The sequence below is a fragment of the Pteropus medius genome, unplaced genomic scaffold (genome assembly GCF_902729225.1).
Source record: "Pteropus medius unplaced genomic scaffold, Ma_sr-lr_union100, whole genome shotgun sequence".
In the NCBI taxonomy this organism is placed as follows: domain Eukaryota; kingdom Metazoa; phylum Chordata; class Mammalia; order Chiroptera; family Pteropodidae; genus Pteropus; species Pteropus medius.
In genome coordinates, this window is record NW_024356335.1 from 3,509,090 (window position 1) to 3,523,353 (window position 14,264).

Sequence of the window (14,264 nt, forward strand, 5' to 3'; positions counted from 1 at the left end):
CATACCCCACTGACTGAGTTACAGAATAAACCATCTAACTGAGCAGTTTGCCCATGGAACTTGAGGCATGCATCCACTGTACAAACACTGGGTGCCATCCAGAGGAGGAGGTCGTGTCCACTGGGGGAGGGAGAGAAGGAAACAGGTGACCACAAAGCAGTAAAAAAGTGCTGTGATAAGAGTTTATAACTCAAGCAACAAGATGCTGTGTAAGCACAGAGGGGAGGTTGCCTAAGTCTTTAAAGATAGTACAGTCAGGTGGTTGCACTAGGTAAAACAACTATCATGATCATCATACTGGCTAGCATTTGAGTGCTTCGCATGTGTTTGGTGTTTTATATGCACTGCCCCTATTCAAAACTTTCTTGAAAGACAGATATTGTCATCCCCACCTAAAGATGAGGAAATGGAGGCCCAGAGAAAGATTAGGAGCTAAGCCTCTTACTCTCAAAGCCCTGGTTCTTTCCAGAATTACACAGCACCCCCCTGCAGCTGCCTGAACCCAGAGTGTTGGATACAAATGGCTGGATTCTCCAGAGCCTGATCTCAGCCTCACCCCCAGTAGTGACTTGGGTGCACACGTAGAGTGTCCGGATATTAACATCTGCCCGGGGCTCAAAGTTAGGAGGTATTTAGATGAAGATTCAAGAGTCAAGATGATCTGTGAAGTGAGTGGAACTTAACAGGGTGCATCCAGCTCATCGTGTAAACACAGATTAGTCACACATATGAGGCATGGGGGACCCCGCCCAACGCAGGTCCTCAGCACTTGGAGGTCCTGCTCGTCGCAGGCTCTGTAGCTGTCAGCAGTCTGAGGACTCCGAGTGGTGACCCGCACGAAGGCGGGCTGTGGCGCCGCATGGCCACGCCCCGCCCCGGACAGCACAGGTGGAGCGCCGGGCCAGGCTCTGCGTCCGAGAGGAGAAAGAGCAGCACAGGACAGTCATCTGGAGAACTTCCGTCCTGCGGCTCTCAATGGGCAGAGCTGGGCCAGGCGGAGGGGTCAGGAGTAAGGGTCAGCAGGAATTGCAGACCCGCCCGGGAGAGAACAGTTGCAGCTGTCCAGAGTTGGAGCAGGAAGCCCTGGGCGTGGCCCACGTGCTCCGCCCTCATCAGACTCCTAGCCCCATTGGTTAAAGCTAGACAGAGGCGCCTCCAAGCACAAATGCAGTCCCCGCCCTCCGCCCTCATTGGCCGGCTCAGCTTGAGGCCGCTTTTTGACCCCGCCTCCTTCTCGCACCACACTCCTATTGGATGATTCTGCAAACTCCGCCCTACCCACACATTGAATAGCTCTGTCCTAGGGGCGGTTCCAGTTTGCTTTACCAACCGGCTCTTTGCTTCCATTGGTCTATTTTGGCTCGAAGGGCGGCTCCTAGCGCAGACGCTAACCCCGCCTTGCGTCCCCATTGGCTGCTCCCACACACCGCCCGTTCCGGCCCTAGAGCCTCCCAGAGCTTCCCATTGGCCGCTATGCAAGGAGAGGCCGGTGCCGGCAGCAGTTGCGGGACCCGTGACAGTTCAGGCTTTAGAGCGGATCCAACAAGCGTTGGCCGCGGACATGACGCCTGAGGACCAGGAGGAGACCCAGCCGCTTCTGCGGCCTCCGGGCGGCAGGTAAACAGGAGGCGCGGGGGAGTGGAGGGACCAGCCTCGCTCGTTCCGCGGCGCCCTGGCTGGCGCCGCTCCCTGACCGCCTTGTCCACGCAGAGCTCCCCGCAGCCGCCGCGTCTTCCTCGCCGCCTTCGCCGCTGCCCTGGGACCGCTCAGTTTCGGCTTCGCGCTCGGCTACAGCTCCCCGGCCATCCCGAGCCTGCGGCGCGCCGCGCCCCCGACCCCGCGCCTAGACGACGCCGCCGCCTCATGGTTCGGGGTGAGACTCCGGCTGAGATCCTCCTTCCTCCCATCCCTAAGACGGGTGCTGGGACTCTCCACGCCCGCCCTCTCGGATGCGCGATGGGACCCTCCCCGCTGCCTTGCTTCGGGAGTGCACTGAAACCCTCCACCCAGTACGACCCAGTTCCCCCGCCAGGGGTCTCCCTCTGACCACCAGCCAGGAACTCCCACCCCCTTCCCTCTGAGGCCACTGGGAGTGGGGTGGAAGGCGAGGTTGGGCCACGACCCCCTGGCACCCCCTTCTCAGTCGGCGGTCACCCCCAGGCCATCGTGACCCTGGGCGCCACGGCGGGGGGCGTGCTGGGCGGCTGGTTGGTGGACCGCGCCGGTCGCAAGCTGAGCCTCCTGCTCTGCACCGTGCCCTTCGTGATCGGCTTTGCTGTCATCACTGCGGCCCAGGACGTGTGGATGCTGCTCGGGGGCCGCCTCCTCACCGGCCTAGCCTGCGGCATTGCCTCGCTAGTGGCTCCGGTGAGTGTCCCCCAGCTTCACTCCCTGGGACAAAGAGAAGGAATAGACCTGGGGGCATGGTTCTCCCCGCTGAGGCCTCCTGGGTGCCCCTTATCTGCTTTATCTCCCTTACTTTTGCAAGAGCCTCGCCTCCGAAGGAGCCAAGGTTGTTAGCCCCGTTTGCAGATAAAGTGAATTTCAGAAACTTAAGTCCTTTGTCCAGGCACAACTAGTCAGTGGTGAAGCTATTACTCAAACCCAGGATTGTGCCACCTAACCTGGCCTCTCTTTTGCTCTACAAATAAGATGGCAGCTGTGAACGGGCAACAGAAGCCTCACAATATGGCTTGGACCCCCATCCCCCATTCCCTGTCATTCAGACTACTGACTACAGTTTAATAGGAAAATCCTTTTCTGGTTTGTCCCCGGGAGCAAAGGCCGCTGGGACCTGATGCTCCCCTTCACTGCTCCACACCAGCCCTCCCGCTGCTTCCCCTGCTTCTGCCTGCCTGCCCCTAACCCAGCATTGCCCAGGATGACTTTGGAGCTGTACACACCTGGGAGACATCTCAGCTCTGCCACTTATTGGGGCAGAGCACCTCTCTGCACCTCAGTTCCCTCCCCTGTAAAGTGAGAACCTCATGTGGTGGGTGAGGATTCAAAGACTGCACATACAGCCCTGGCATGGCTTGTGAAGGACTTGGACCCTGGCAGCTGGGATTGCTTGGTGACCAGTGAACTTGGTCATGGGCTTGGATGATCAACCACCCACACCCCAGCCTGGCTGAGATTGACAGCGATGGCTCAGTGTTCCTCCCTAATCGTCCCTTTGCAGCTGCCACTTATTTCACCCGCATCTGCTGGGCAGCGGGCAGCAGCTGGGTTGGATTTTTTGTTTCGGGTTTTTTTATTGGGCAAAAAAACACCTAAGTCATGGGCATAAAGTATGGAAAATCCTAGAAGCATGGGCAAGGCCTTTCTGGCCCCTGAGCCCAGAGGGAGCAGTGGCAGTCACTGATATCTACTGAGGTAGAGTTCCTACTTTCACTCCAAGGACACCACTCAAAGTGTGGTCAATGGGCCAGCAGCCTGGGTGTCACCTGGAGCTAGTTAAAAAGGCAGAATCTTGGGCCCCACCCCAGACCTGCTGCATCAGAATCTGCATTTTATCAAGGGTATTCGTACAATTCAATGAACATTTGAGCTCTGTGCTCCCACCTACCCATCCCCATCCCCATCCACACAGCAGCCAGGTATGTGCCCTTAATCCCTTTAAACACCCGCTACAGATCACTTGATGGGGTTCGAGGAGGTATGAAGAAAGCTCTGCTGACCTGGGACTTGCAATTCGGGGCCCACCGGGCCTGTAGTAGCCTCAATTGAGGCTCTCATCTTAATGCCAACAGGTCTACATCTCTGAAATCGCCTACCCCGAGGTGCGGGGGCTGCTCGGCTCCTGTGTGCAGCTGATGGTTGTCACCGGCATCCTCCTAGCCTACCTGGCAGGTAGTTTTCACATTATCTCTTTCAGTCCCTGTTAATGGGCACGTGGCCACTTTATAAGAATAGAAACTGAAGTTCACAGAGGTCAGGGGACTTGCCCGAGGTCACACAGGCAGTGCCCAAGGTGCCAGGTTCCCAGCTTATCTCCCTGAGATCCTGGGCTATGTGGGTCTTGTGACTAAGTTCCAGGGAGAGCTGGAGAAGGTGACGTCCTCATCTTCCCAAAGCAGAAGCCCATTCCGGGGGTGTGGGGCAGGAGGGCTAACAGGTTAGGTCAGTACCTCACTGTGCAGTGACAGAGGATTCCAGGGACAGGTGGGACGCCCCCAAAATCTTCAACCCAGGAGCTTGGCGGGCCCAGGCATCTCTCCCTCAGAAATAGCAGAACTGGATTTGCAGCATGAAGGAGGTGGCTTCCAGGGCTGGGCCAACATGAGGAAGCTTCCGGAGGCAGGTGTGTTTTCACCAGAACTGGGGCAGATAGAGCACAAGCTTCAAATCTGACAGTCCCGATTAAGGGACGGCCTCCACCACTTACTAGCTGTGTGACCTTGGCCTAGTCACACCGCCCCCGGGAGCCTCACTTTCCGTCGTTAAGTGGGATAACCCCGCCTAGTCCAAGGCTGTTGAGGGTTTACATTAGTGACACGTGAAAAGTACCAGCCCCAAATAAGAATTGGTAAGGGATAGCCTGAGAACCGTGGGGGGCTGTGGCTTCTGGCCTGACGTGGCGGGGCCGGGCCACGTACCCTCTGGGTCTGTAGAGTGGTCCATATGCAGGCTCAGGGTTTTCCCTTCCTGACTCTACAGACTCCTGCCAGCCATCTGGCTGCCCAGTAGTGTGCCAAAGCCCTGCCATGTACAGACATTGACATCTGGATACACCAATAGCATTATCTCCAGCTTATTATAACCTGCACTTTCATTGATCAATTTCTGTGATCCAGTATTCAGAGAAAGGTCCCCCTCATTCTCTGTCCCCTGTACTCTCCGAGGAAGCCAGCCTTGCCTGTCTTTTGGTGGCCTTCCAGAGAGTCTGCATGTATGAGAACTATATATATTTGTTCTCCTGCCCCGACCTTTTACACAAATGTGCTATGTCATACCTGTCATTACATAGCGAGTGCCTCGTTTAATGGCTACGTAAACATTTACTGAGCAGACGTAGCATAATGCTGAACCCTCATCATCTCTACATTTCAACAACAATAACGATAATATCAGTAACACAAGGTTAGCCATACAGAGGTAGTGAGGTCCCCACCCTTTAAACTGAGTCTCTAGAGTTGGTGAGGGGACAGGCTAGGAAAACCCAGGCCTGCTTACCCTGGCTCTGACCTCTGGCACCCCCCATCCAGGCTGGGTCCTGGAGTGGCGCTGGCTGGCTGTGCTGGGCTGTGTGCCCCCCTCCTTCATGCTGCTGCTGATGTGCTGCATGCCCGAGACCCCACGCTTCTTACTGACTCAGCACAAGCGCCAGGAAGCCATGGCCGCCGTGCAGTTCCTGTGGGGCTCCGAGCAGGGCTGGGAAGAGCCCCCTGTCGGGGCTGAGCACCAGGTGAAGTCTGGGAGGCAGAACTGGAGGGAGGTGGTCAGCGAGGTAGTGCCCCTTTGCAGCCAGTTCTCAAGGCTGCTCGTGTGCATGCACACACACGGAGCGGGGGCAGTGTTGCCCTGTGCGTGAGCGAGCAAAGGCCTGCTCGAGCCCCACTCCTTGGCTGGACCCGAGCCTTGGAGATCACTGGGAAAGCCTGAGCCTTGATCTTACTGTCCCAAGAAGAGAAAGGTCCGGCCAGGTCTAAGAGAAATGCAGGACAGACTCGAGGACTCAGATTTTTAAGTGGGAGTTGTAGGGCAGAGGAGGAGGTTGAGTCTCTGCCAGTTACCTGCTGTGGGACTGTCCCACTGTGGGGACTTAGTTTCTTCATCTGTAAAATGAGTCCTAGCACGTGCCTGGCTGTGGTGGTGGTGAGGATTTGGTGGGGCCGCCGGGAATGGCTCAGCCCAGGCCCAAGGCTGGTGGGATTCAAGACCCCGGCTCTCTGCCCATGTGCTCTCTCTTTGTGGCTCCCCCCAAAAATCAGGAAGGGGCATGAGGCGGCGAGGATCTAGTTACCTTACAAATGAGGAGGCCATAGTGATGCAGACTTGTCTATGGACGTGAGGCCCATGTGGGGCTAAGACAAGAAGCTGGGGTGCCCCTTGGGAGAGGGTATAGAGAAGCACTGACACCCCATGTCTGTCGAACAGGGCTTCCACCTGGCCCAGCTGAGGCGTCCTAGCATCTACAAGCCCTTCATCATCGGCATTTCACTAATGGTCTTCCAGCAGCTGTCAGGGATCAATGCTGTCATGTTCTATGCAGAGACCATCTTTGAAGAGGCCAAGTTCAAGGTAAAGAGGCCTCCGCCCTGTCCTGCCTCATCCAGATGTCATGTGGGTGTGGCCGAGTCACGGGGTCTTTGCCTGACCCACCTCGGCCCATCTCCCCAGGACAGCAGCCTGGCCTCGGTCGTCGTGGGCATCTTCCAGGTGCTGTTCACAGCTGTGGCGGCTCTCATCATGGACAGAGCTGGGCGGAGGCTGCTCCTGGCCTTGTCAGGTGAGGCCTGAGGGTGAGGGCTCAGCCCTGTGCAGGTGGGGTGGCCGAGGCCAGGCTCCCCACTGCAGGCTGGGGGTGTTTGCCGAGGCCACCATGTTGTGGAAGGAGGCGGCCAAGCATCCCTGAGAACAAGACGGAGACTTAGTGGGAGTTCTCGCTGAGCGCTCGCTCCAGACCAGGCCTGCAGCGGCGGCATCGCTGTGCCACGCCTTGACTGTTACAACGAACCTGCAAAGGAGGCACCATCGGGGGCCCAGGAGGTGAAGCAACTCAGGATCTAGTAGTGGTCTTTTGGGGCGAGTGACTTTACCTCTCTGAACCTCAGTTTCCCCTCTGAAATGGGGATGGCGGGCCATTGTGAGGAGCAGGCGGTGGTCTGTGGAGGTGCAGGAGCACGTGGCGCTGTGGGGGACGAGGACGTTCAAACAGTGCTGCTGCAGCCGTCGCTGCTCCCCCGTCTCGGGCCAGGGAGGGTCTGCTTCCCGGAGCGTTCTGGACTTTGTTGAGGTTTGAGGGCCAGGCTGGGTGGGCGCTGCCCAGTCAGGGTTCCTGGATACCGCTTACCGCCCCCCCTCGGAGGCTGTGGCCACACCTCACTGAGGCTTCAGCCAGGGCCAGGGTGCCAGGTGCCGGGGCTGGGGCCGAATCCCCCAGGCCCTCGCCCAGTACCACGCTCCGCCCGCAGGCGTGGTCATGGTGTTCAGCACCAGTGCCTTCGGTGCCTACTTCAAGCTGACCGAGGAGGCCCCCAGCAACTCCTCGCACGTGGACCTCTTGGCGCCCATCTCTGCGGAGCCCGCCGGGGCAAGTGTAGGGCTGGCCTGGTTGGCAGTGGGCAGCTTGTGCCTCTTCATTGCCGGTGAGAGGGGCCCCGTGGGAGACAGGGCGGGTTGTCGGGGGGCCAATGGGGACACCTTGTCACTGCTGGGCTCCCATGGCCCCCAGCGAGTCCAGGCCTCCCGCCCTCACCTCTCCTTAGAGGTCCCCACCTCTGCGTTTGTAGCTCGGACCACGTGCCATGCACCGAGCTAAACCCTTCTCTGCCCCTTTCACTTAATCCCCGCCGCGGCGCTCCAAGTAGCTCCCGCCGCCTATGCCGGTCTATAGAGAAAAGACCTGTGTGTGCGGAGCGAGGGGCCTGGCCTGACCGCGCAGTGGAAAGGCGTAGAGCTGGTGGGCGCCGCGCTGGTGGGCGCCGCGCTGGTGGGCGCAGGCTGGAATGCAGGCGCCCTCAGCCCACGCCCGGTGGCACAGTGAGGCTGCCGCCCAGGGGCCTGCTGCGGGCCAGAGGCCCAGACCCTGCAGGTCCTGACCCCCGCCTTGCTCCCACAGGCTTCGCTGTGGGCTGGGGGCCCATCCCCTGGCTCCTCATGTCTGAGATCTTCCCTTTGCACGTCAAGGGCGTGGCCACCGGTGTCTGCGTCCTCACCAACTGGCTCATGGCCTTCCTGGTGACAAAAGAGTTTAGCAGCCTTATGGTAAGTACAGGCCCTGTGACCTCCCCCTCACAGGGTCAGCAGAGAAGTACGTTTTAAAAGGACTTTCGTTACAAAAGACGTTAGTGGCCTCATGTGCAGGCTGAGACCCCATCGTCCTGGGCCACCAGCCATCTCGTTCAGGAGTGACGGGGAGACAGACGGGCCAGGGCAGGTGAGGAATCCAGGCTTTGACCACCTGGGAGCCTTCAGGCTGTCCGGGTGGAGGAAAGCTGGGTGGGCCTCCCCCACGGGACACTGGGGACACAGGCCCAGAAGTAGGGCTGTGCGGGAAAACTGGCTTTGAGGTCAGCAGGCCTGGGCTCCAGCCAGGCCTTGGCCATTTTCCGTGGTGTGACTTTGGCTGAGCTGCTTACCTTCTCTGAATCGGCTTCCTTGGCTGAAAATGGAGCGTGACAGTACTTTCCCCTGAGGGTTGATGGGAGCATCAGTTCAGTTCAACATTTTGCCACCTTCTCATGGGTGGACTGACACAGACATGGTCCCTGCCCAGAGGCTTCCCAGCCAGGGGGCTATGGTGCCAGAGCAGATAGACAAGCCTTTCGTTCAGTCATCCATTCCCCCATGTCTCCTGGTATTCACTACATCCCAGCCTGTTCAAGGCTCCAGAGACAGCAATGAATGAGATGGACAGGGCCCCCTTTAGGACAAGGTCTGGGATGGCGGGGGACAGTGGTGGGAGAATGAACCACCAGGAGGCTGGGCTGGAGCAAGAGGAGGCCGATCACGAGACGGGTGGACGCCCAGGGCTGGCCTGGAAGCCGTCCAGGGCCTGGGCACACTCAGGCAGGGCTGCCCCGGGAAGCACAGCAGGGAGAGGCCAGGGAGAGGCCTGGAGGTGGAAAGTACTTCTGGGGGCTTGGCGGGGGACCAATAGCAAAGGAGGGAGGAGGTGGCAAGGGACCTAACAGTGACCCAGGAGTGTGGAGTGTACCAAAGGCCAAGAGAAGGGCTTCAAGGAGGAGGGGAGGGGCCAGCAGCTTCCCAGAGGAAGGGAGCTGAGAAGGGAGGGGCCTGTGGTCACAGGCTGTGCTGGGAGGGTGGACAGGCTCTGACCGAAGGGAACAGCTCCCCCTTCCGTCGATGCCAGTGGCCCTGGGTGTCCCTGTGTGCTCACACTGCCCCATCTCAACCTGCTGTAAGCTCAGCCATGCCCAGAGACTCCTCTGGGGGTGGGGCCCCCAAGGGGCAGGGCCAAAGCTAAGTGTAGAAGCAGGTCTGTGGGCTCTGGAGTCAGACCCCGGGGACTGTCACTTGATAGTAGGTCTCTGACCTGGAGGCGGTCACTTCCTCACAGTGGGCCCGTTGCCAAGTCACATGTCCACACCCTGGGTAGCGATGGCCGTGCCAGCCGCTCCGCTGCCCTGAGCCTGGGCAGGGCGCACCGGGGCCTCGGCTCCTGCCCACGCTCCTGCCCGTCTGCCACGTCCACTCGCAGCCTTTCCCTCTCTCCGCAGGAGGTGCTCAGGCCCTACGGCGCCTTCTGGCTCGCTTCCGCCTTCTGCATCCTCAGTGTCCTTTTCACTTTGTGCTGCGTCCCCGAAACCAAAGGAAAGACTTTGGAGCAAATCACAGCGCATTTCGAGGGGCGATGACAGTCCCTTCCCTGGAGCGGCTGCCCCTCCCACAGGGCCTGCTGGGGCTTCAGAGGGGACAGAGCCTGCCTGTGACTTCGAGCAGGGTCTCAGCCGGAGCCCGGAGCCCCTGCTCACCCCAGGGACCTGGGATCCAGGACCGCAGCCCCTCGGAGCCTTGTCCTGCGAGGTTCCTCTTTCCTGCCCAGCTCTCCACAGCCCCTCGAGCTGCGGCATAAGGTTCCCAGCCCCCGGGTCCAGTTCCTGTCGCTGCTCTGAGACAGGAGGAGGGAGCACCTCGGAGTGTCTGTCTTCGCTGCCCTGTGGCTAGTCCTCCACATGCCATCTCCGCCATGACACAGTAGTGACAGTGGAGGGGAGTGACTCTGGACGCCTCGATTTCTGGAGGAGGTGCTTTTGGAAGCTGAGTTATGGCCCACGGTTTCCCCTCACGTGGCCGCATTATCAGGAAGGAACTTTGTTTGCCAAATAAAGATCTGACTCAGAAAACCAGGCATGGCCTCTCTGTGAGCCACACTTGCGAAGGGCATTTTCCTGTCCCTTCTACTACTGGGCCTGGCCAAGCACATCTGTGGATTTACTTCCCGTCCCATTACCAGCTTTGCTTATGTCCCAGGCTGGGCGGCCCCAGCAGGCACCCACAGCGGGCGCCCACCTCGGCACCTCCTGTTAAGCTTTGTAACGAGGCCGGGGGGCGGGGCAGTGGAGGTGCAGCGTGGCCCAGCGGAGCGGTGGGGCGAGCAAGACCTCAGGCTGTTTCTGGACGATCCCGCAGCAGCTGCTCTGATTTCAGTAGAATGTGCTAATACACAGGACAGCTGTCAGGTTTAGCAAAGTCCAAAGTCCTTGGGGCCTTCCAGAAGGGAAGTCCAGATGCAGGCACACCGTCCGTGCTGATGACGCCCCACGCTCCCACAAGTGCCCGCATAGTGGTCCATTGATTGGGCTGAGAACCACATCGTAATGTTGGGCAGAGCATTCTACAAATGTCAACTGGGTCGTGTTGTTTAATAGAGGGGTTCAGGGCTCCTCCGTCCTCACTGATTTTCCGTCTACTCATTCTGTCGTTATTGAGAGAGGTGGTGAAATCACCTGCAAACGTGGCCGTTTCTCCTCGCAGCCCTGTGGGGTTTCGCTTCCTGTGCCACGGAGCTCGGTGATCAGGTGTGTGCACGTTTTGGATTGTTACATTCTCCCGAGAATTTCACCCTTTGTCATTATGAAATGGCCTTCTTTATCCCTTGTCATAGTCTTCGTTCCGAGGTCTGCTTTGTCTGATTCTGCGTAATCAACCACCCAGTTTGCTTTTCATTGCTGTTTTGACTCATTTTAAACTCATTCTTAGTCCCCTTTCCTTTTCCACAGCATCCTATAATTTTTTTTTTTGGGGAAGTGGAGAATACTGTTTTGGATTTTTCTGAAGAGTCATATTTCACTTTAAAAATGAGTTTTATTGAGGCATATTTATATACCATAAAATTCAGCAATTGTAAGCATAGAGTTCGGTGACTCAGGTTAGATATACACAACTGTGAATCCACCACTGCAATCAGCATAGAAGTCATTTTCATCACCCTAAAATGTTCCCTCATGTCCCTTGGTGGTTGACCGCCTCCCAACAGCGATGGCCCTGCCATGCACAAAGGAGGAGCATCCCTATACTACGTCCCTATACCTTTGCTTTTTCTAGATTTTCGTAAAAATGGAATCACATAGTTTACAGTCTTTTGAGTCTGGCTTCTTTAACTCAGCAGGTGCTGTTTAGACACCCATGTTGTCGCATGGTAGCTCATTTCTTTGTACTGGTAAATTTTATTCCACTGGACACTCAGGCTGGTTCCAGCTTTTGGCGGTTGTGAGTAAAGCTGATACACACATTTGCATACAAGTTTTGCGTGGAGTAGAACTGCTGGGTCACGTGATAAGTTTATGTCTGATTACTTTAAGATCCTGCCCAACTGTTTTCCGGAGCGGATGTACCGCGTTCCCACCAGCGGTGTACGAGAGACCGTCGCCTGCCACACTGTCAACAACGCTTCGGATTCACTATTATAAATAATACTATTTACACATTTCTTGAAAGTTGTGCTCGTTCTCTGATTCCTCCGGAATCATTGATGAGGTTGTTTGTCTCGGTCTTTCTCTTTTGTGTTGCTGGTTTATCACAAATATCTGGTGAGCTTTGGCTGTCCACATTCAGGCATGAAGAAAGAGGTTTTAATTGTGGGAGCCGGTGCACGCCTCCCGACCTGTTCTCAGTCCCATCAAGGATTTGTCCCCTTTGACGCATCTTCACTGTCATTTCATGGGATCTGGAGGTGGAGATGAGGTAAAGGTGTAAGCTCAGTCCACCGGCTTGAAGCGTAAACTTTCTTCACTCTTTTAATGATGATGTAGTGTTTGCCATTGGAGTCGTGGTGTGTATCAAAGAGTAGGTGCTCAAAGAGTTGCTGAATTTAAGATTATTATATAAATGTATCGAAATTTAAATCAACCTCACATTGTTTCATATTCAGATTGTTTCCGGTTTTCTGCATATTGACAATTCTGCTATTACATAGATGTAAATTTAGAGAGAGAAGAGAGAAGTGGAGAGAAAGATGGAGCTGGTTATGGACATTTTGTCCCCCTAATATTCATAAGCCGAAGTCCTAAATCCCAGTGCCTTAGAATGTGACTATATTCAGAGATAGGGCCTTTGAAGAGGGAATGAAGGTAAAATGAGGATAAGAGGGTGGGTCCCGATCCAATGTGACTGGTGTCCTCATAAAAAGAGATTAGGACACAGACGCACACGGGGGGAGACCGTGCGAAGACAGGGAGAAGACGGCCGCTTACAAGCCAAGCAGCACGGCCCTGAGGAAACCAACCCCACCCACACCTTGCTCTTGGACGCTCAGCCTTCCTGCTCCCAACTGAGGAAAGAACTTCCTGCCGTTTGGGCCGCTCGGTCTGTGGTATTTCTTATGTCAGCCCTAGAGACCGATGCAGAGGTAAAGGTGGTAAGGAAGACGATGGAGGTGGGAGAGAAGCCAGAGTCGGGGAGAGAGAGAACTAGAGCTGGGCCTGTGCGTAGGTGACCAGGAGTTTCTGAGGCTAAAACCTTACAGGCGTAATGGCCAGTCAGAGGAGCTGTGCATTACCAAAGCGATTTCTCCGTCCCGTTAGACTGCAACCCAGAGGAAGTACACTGGCCATGTCCGGGGGGCCTACTCCCCACTGCCTCAGGGTGTCTTCTCAGTGGGTCGGCACCCAAGACCAGGGAGCAGGACTCAGACAGGTTCGAGCACACGTCAGGTGTCTAGGTCTGGGACAGCCTTAGCGCCTGTGCTACTCACGTCCACATTGAACTCAATGCGACAGGCTACCCACTCTTAGTAACTTCTTGACACAGAGCTTCAAGCAGGCTATGCTCAGCCTCTGTGAATGGGGGCTGGCAAAGGACCAGAGGGAAGGCAGGCGGCTGGGTCACCCGCATCCCCGGCTGCAAGGGAGATGTGGGCACAGAAAACACCGCCATGGCTTCGATCCCACCTTGGCTCCTTTCCAGGGGCCAAGAGCCATGGCAGCACTGTGGGTAAGAGCCAGTGGACTTGCTTGTATTTCTCTGGTTGTACTACTTGGTCGTACACATTCCGGTTGTAGTACTGTCTATGTGGCCTGGGCAAGTCACTTAACTGCTCTAAGCCTCAGTTTATTCATCTGTAAATGGGCACAATGATGCTCTCTCTCGCATAGGATTGTTGTGAGGTCGAAAGATGATTATGTAAAGCACTTAGAACTGAGGCCGTCACAGAACAAGCATTCAGCTGATGTTAGCTGGTGGTGAGGCTGTGGTGGGGAGGGGAGCTGCATGCAAGGCTGGTGCCACGTAAAGGGACATTTGAAATCTTTACACATTTTTCTTTTAATAGGCTACTTTCTACCCTGCTCCTACCCATTTCACCTTCCGATTGCTACTAGCGCCCACTTATAGGTACCAAGGACTGGATACACGTGCTCTTCAGAGGTTCCCCTAATGCTCCTTTGGGGCCTTCCCATCAGAGCACAAGTTGCTTCAGGGACAAAAGCCAGCCCCAGCTGACAGTCCTGATCTGCCCCAGGAGCCCAGCCCAGGACCATGGAGAAGAGGGGCAGGATAGAACATCCCCAGAAGACAAGTGCAACAGAAGTTGTGCTTTACCCAGCCCACAAAAGACTAGTCTTTATACTGGATAACTGGGTAGACATCTGCACTGCCCACCAATACCCACTCCATCTCCTACCCCGCACCCTGAGAACAACTTCCAGGAGAATCCTGGCTTCTGCTACCCTGAAGCAAAAACTGCCTTGGCGCCACTCAGTGGCCACAGGCGGAAGTGCATCAGTTAACCCTTGAAGCACTCTGCTAACTCCTAGTGGCCAGTATGGGGTTAGCAACCGTTGGGCCTGAGGGTGCCGGCGAAACCGCACCAGCTGGAAGGAGCCACAAGTCAAGGAATTCAGGTAGCCTCTGGAAGCTGGAAAAGGTCACCTAGAGCCTTTACAAAGAATGTAACCCAACCAAGCCTTGATTTTAACCTAACGAGACCTATCTCAGACTTCTGACCTCCAAAGTTGTAAGTCCAAAATTGCAGCAGCCCAAGGTAGAGAAGGGCTTATCTCAAAGGGATCTATGGATGTCGCTCACTTAATACAGTGAATTCCAGTAAGATCTGTCAAGTGAAAAATATCAACTAGGTG

At 56.2% G+C, this 14,264-nt stretch overlaps 1 protein-coding gene across 3 annotated transcripts; it reads left to right on the forward strand.

The window, feature by feature from the left end:
• The first annotated feature begins 1,456 nt into the window (after nt 1-1,456).
• Nucleotides 1,457-10,034, forward strand: SLC2A8 (solute carrier family 2 member 8). 3 transcript variants are annotated; one of them, XM_039861432.1, is made up of 10 exons: nt 1,457-1,617; nt 1,711-1,873; nt 2,161-2,367; nt 3,753-3,852; nt 5,208-5,407; nt 6,100-6,243; nt 6,343-6,451; nt 7,137-7,310; nt 7,784-7,929; nt 9,416-10,034. In XM_039861432.1, the coding sequence occupies exons 1-10, from the start codon at nt 1,562-1,564 to the stop codon at nt 9,758-9,760; spliced, it is 1,644 nt and encodes a 547-aa protein (XP_039717366.1). In that variant the 5' UTR covers nt 1,457-1,561; the 3' UTR covers nt 9,761-10,034. The 3 variants fall into 3 exon arrangements, with proteins under 3 accessions (XP_039717366.1, XP_039717365.1, XP_039717364.1); XM_039861430.1 differs by having other exon boundaries at nt 1,562-1,617; nt 9,405-10,034; XM_039861431.1 differs by lacking the exons at nt 3,753-3,852; nt 5,208-5,407 and having other exon boundaries at nt 9,405-9,693.
• Nucleotides 10,035-14,264: the final 4,230 nt, after the last annotated feature.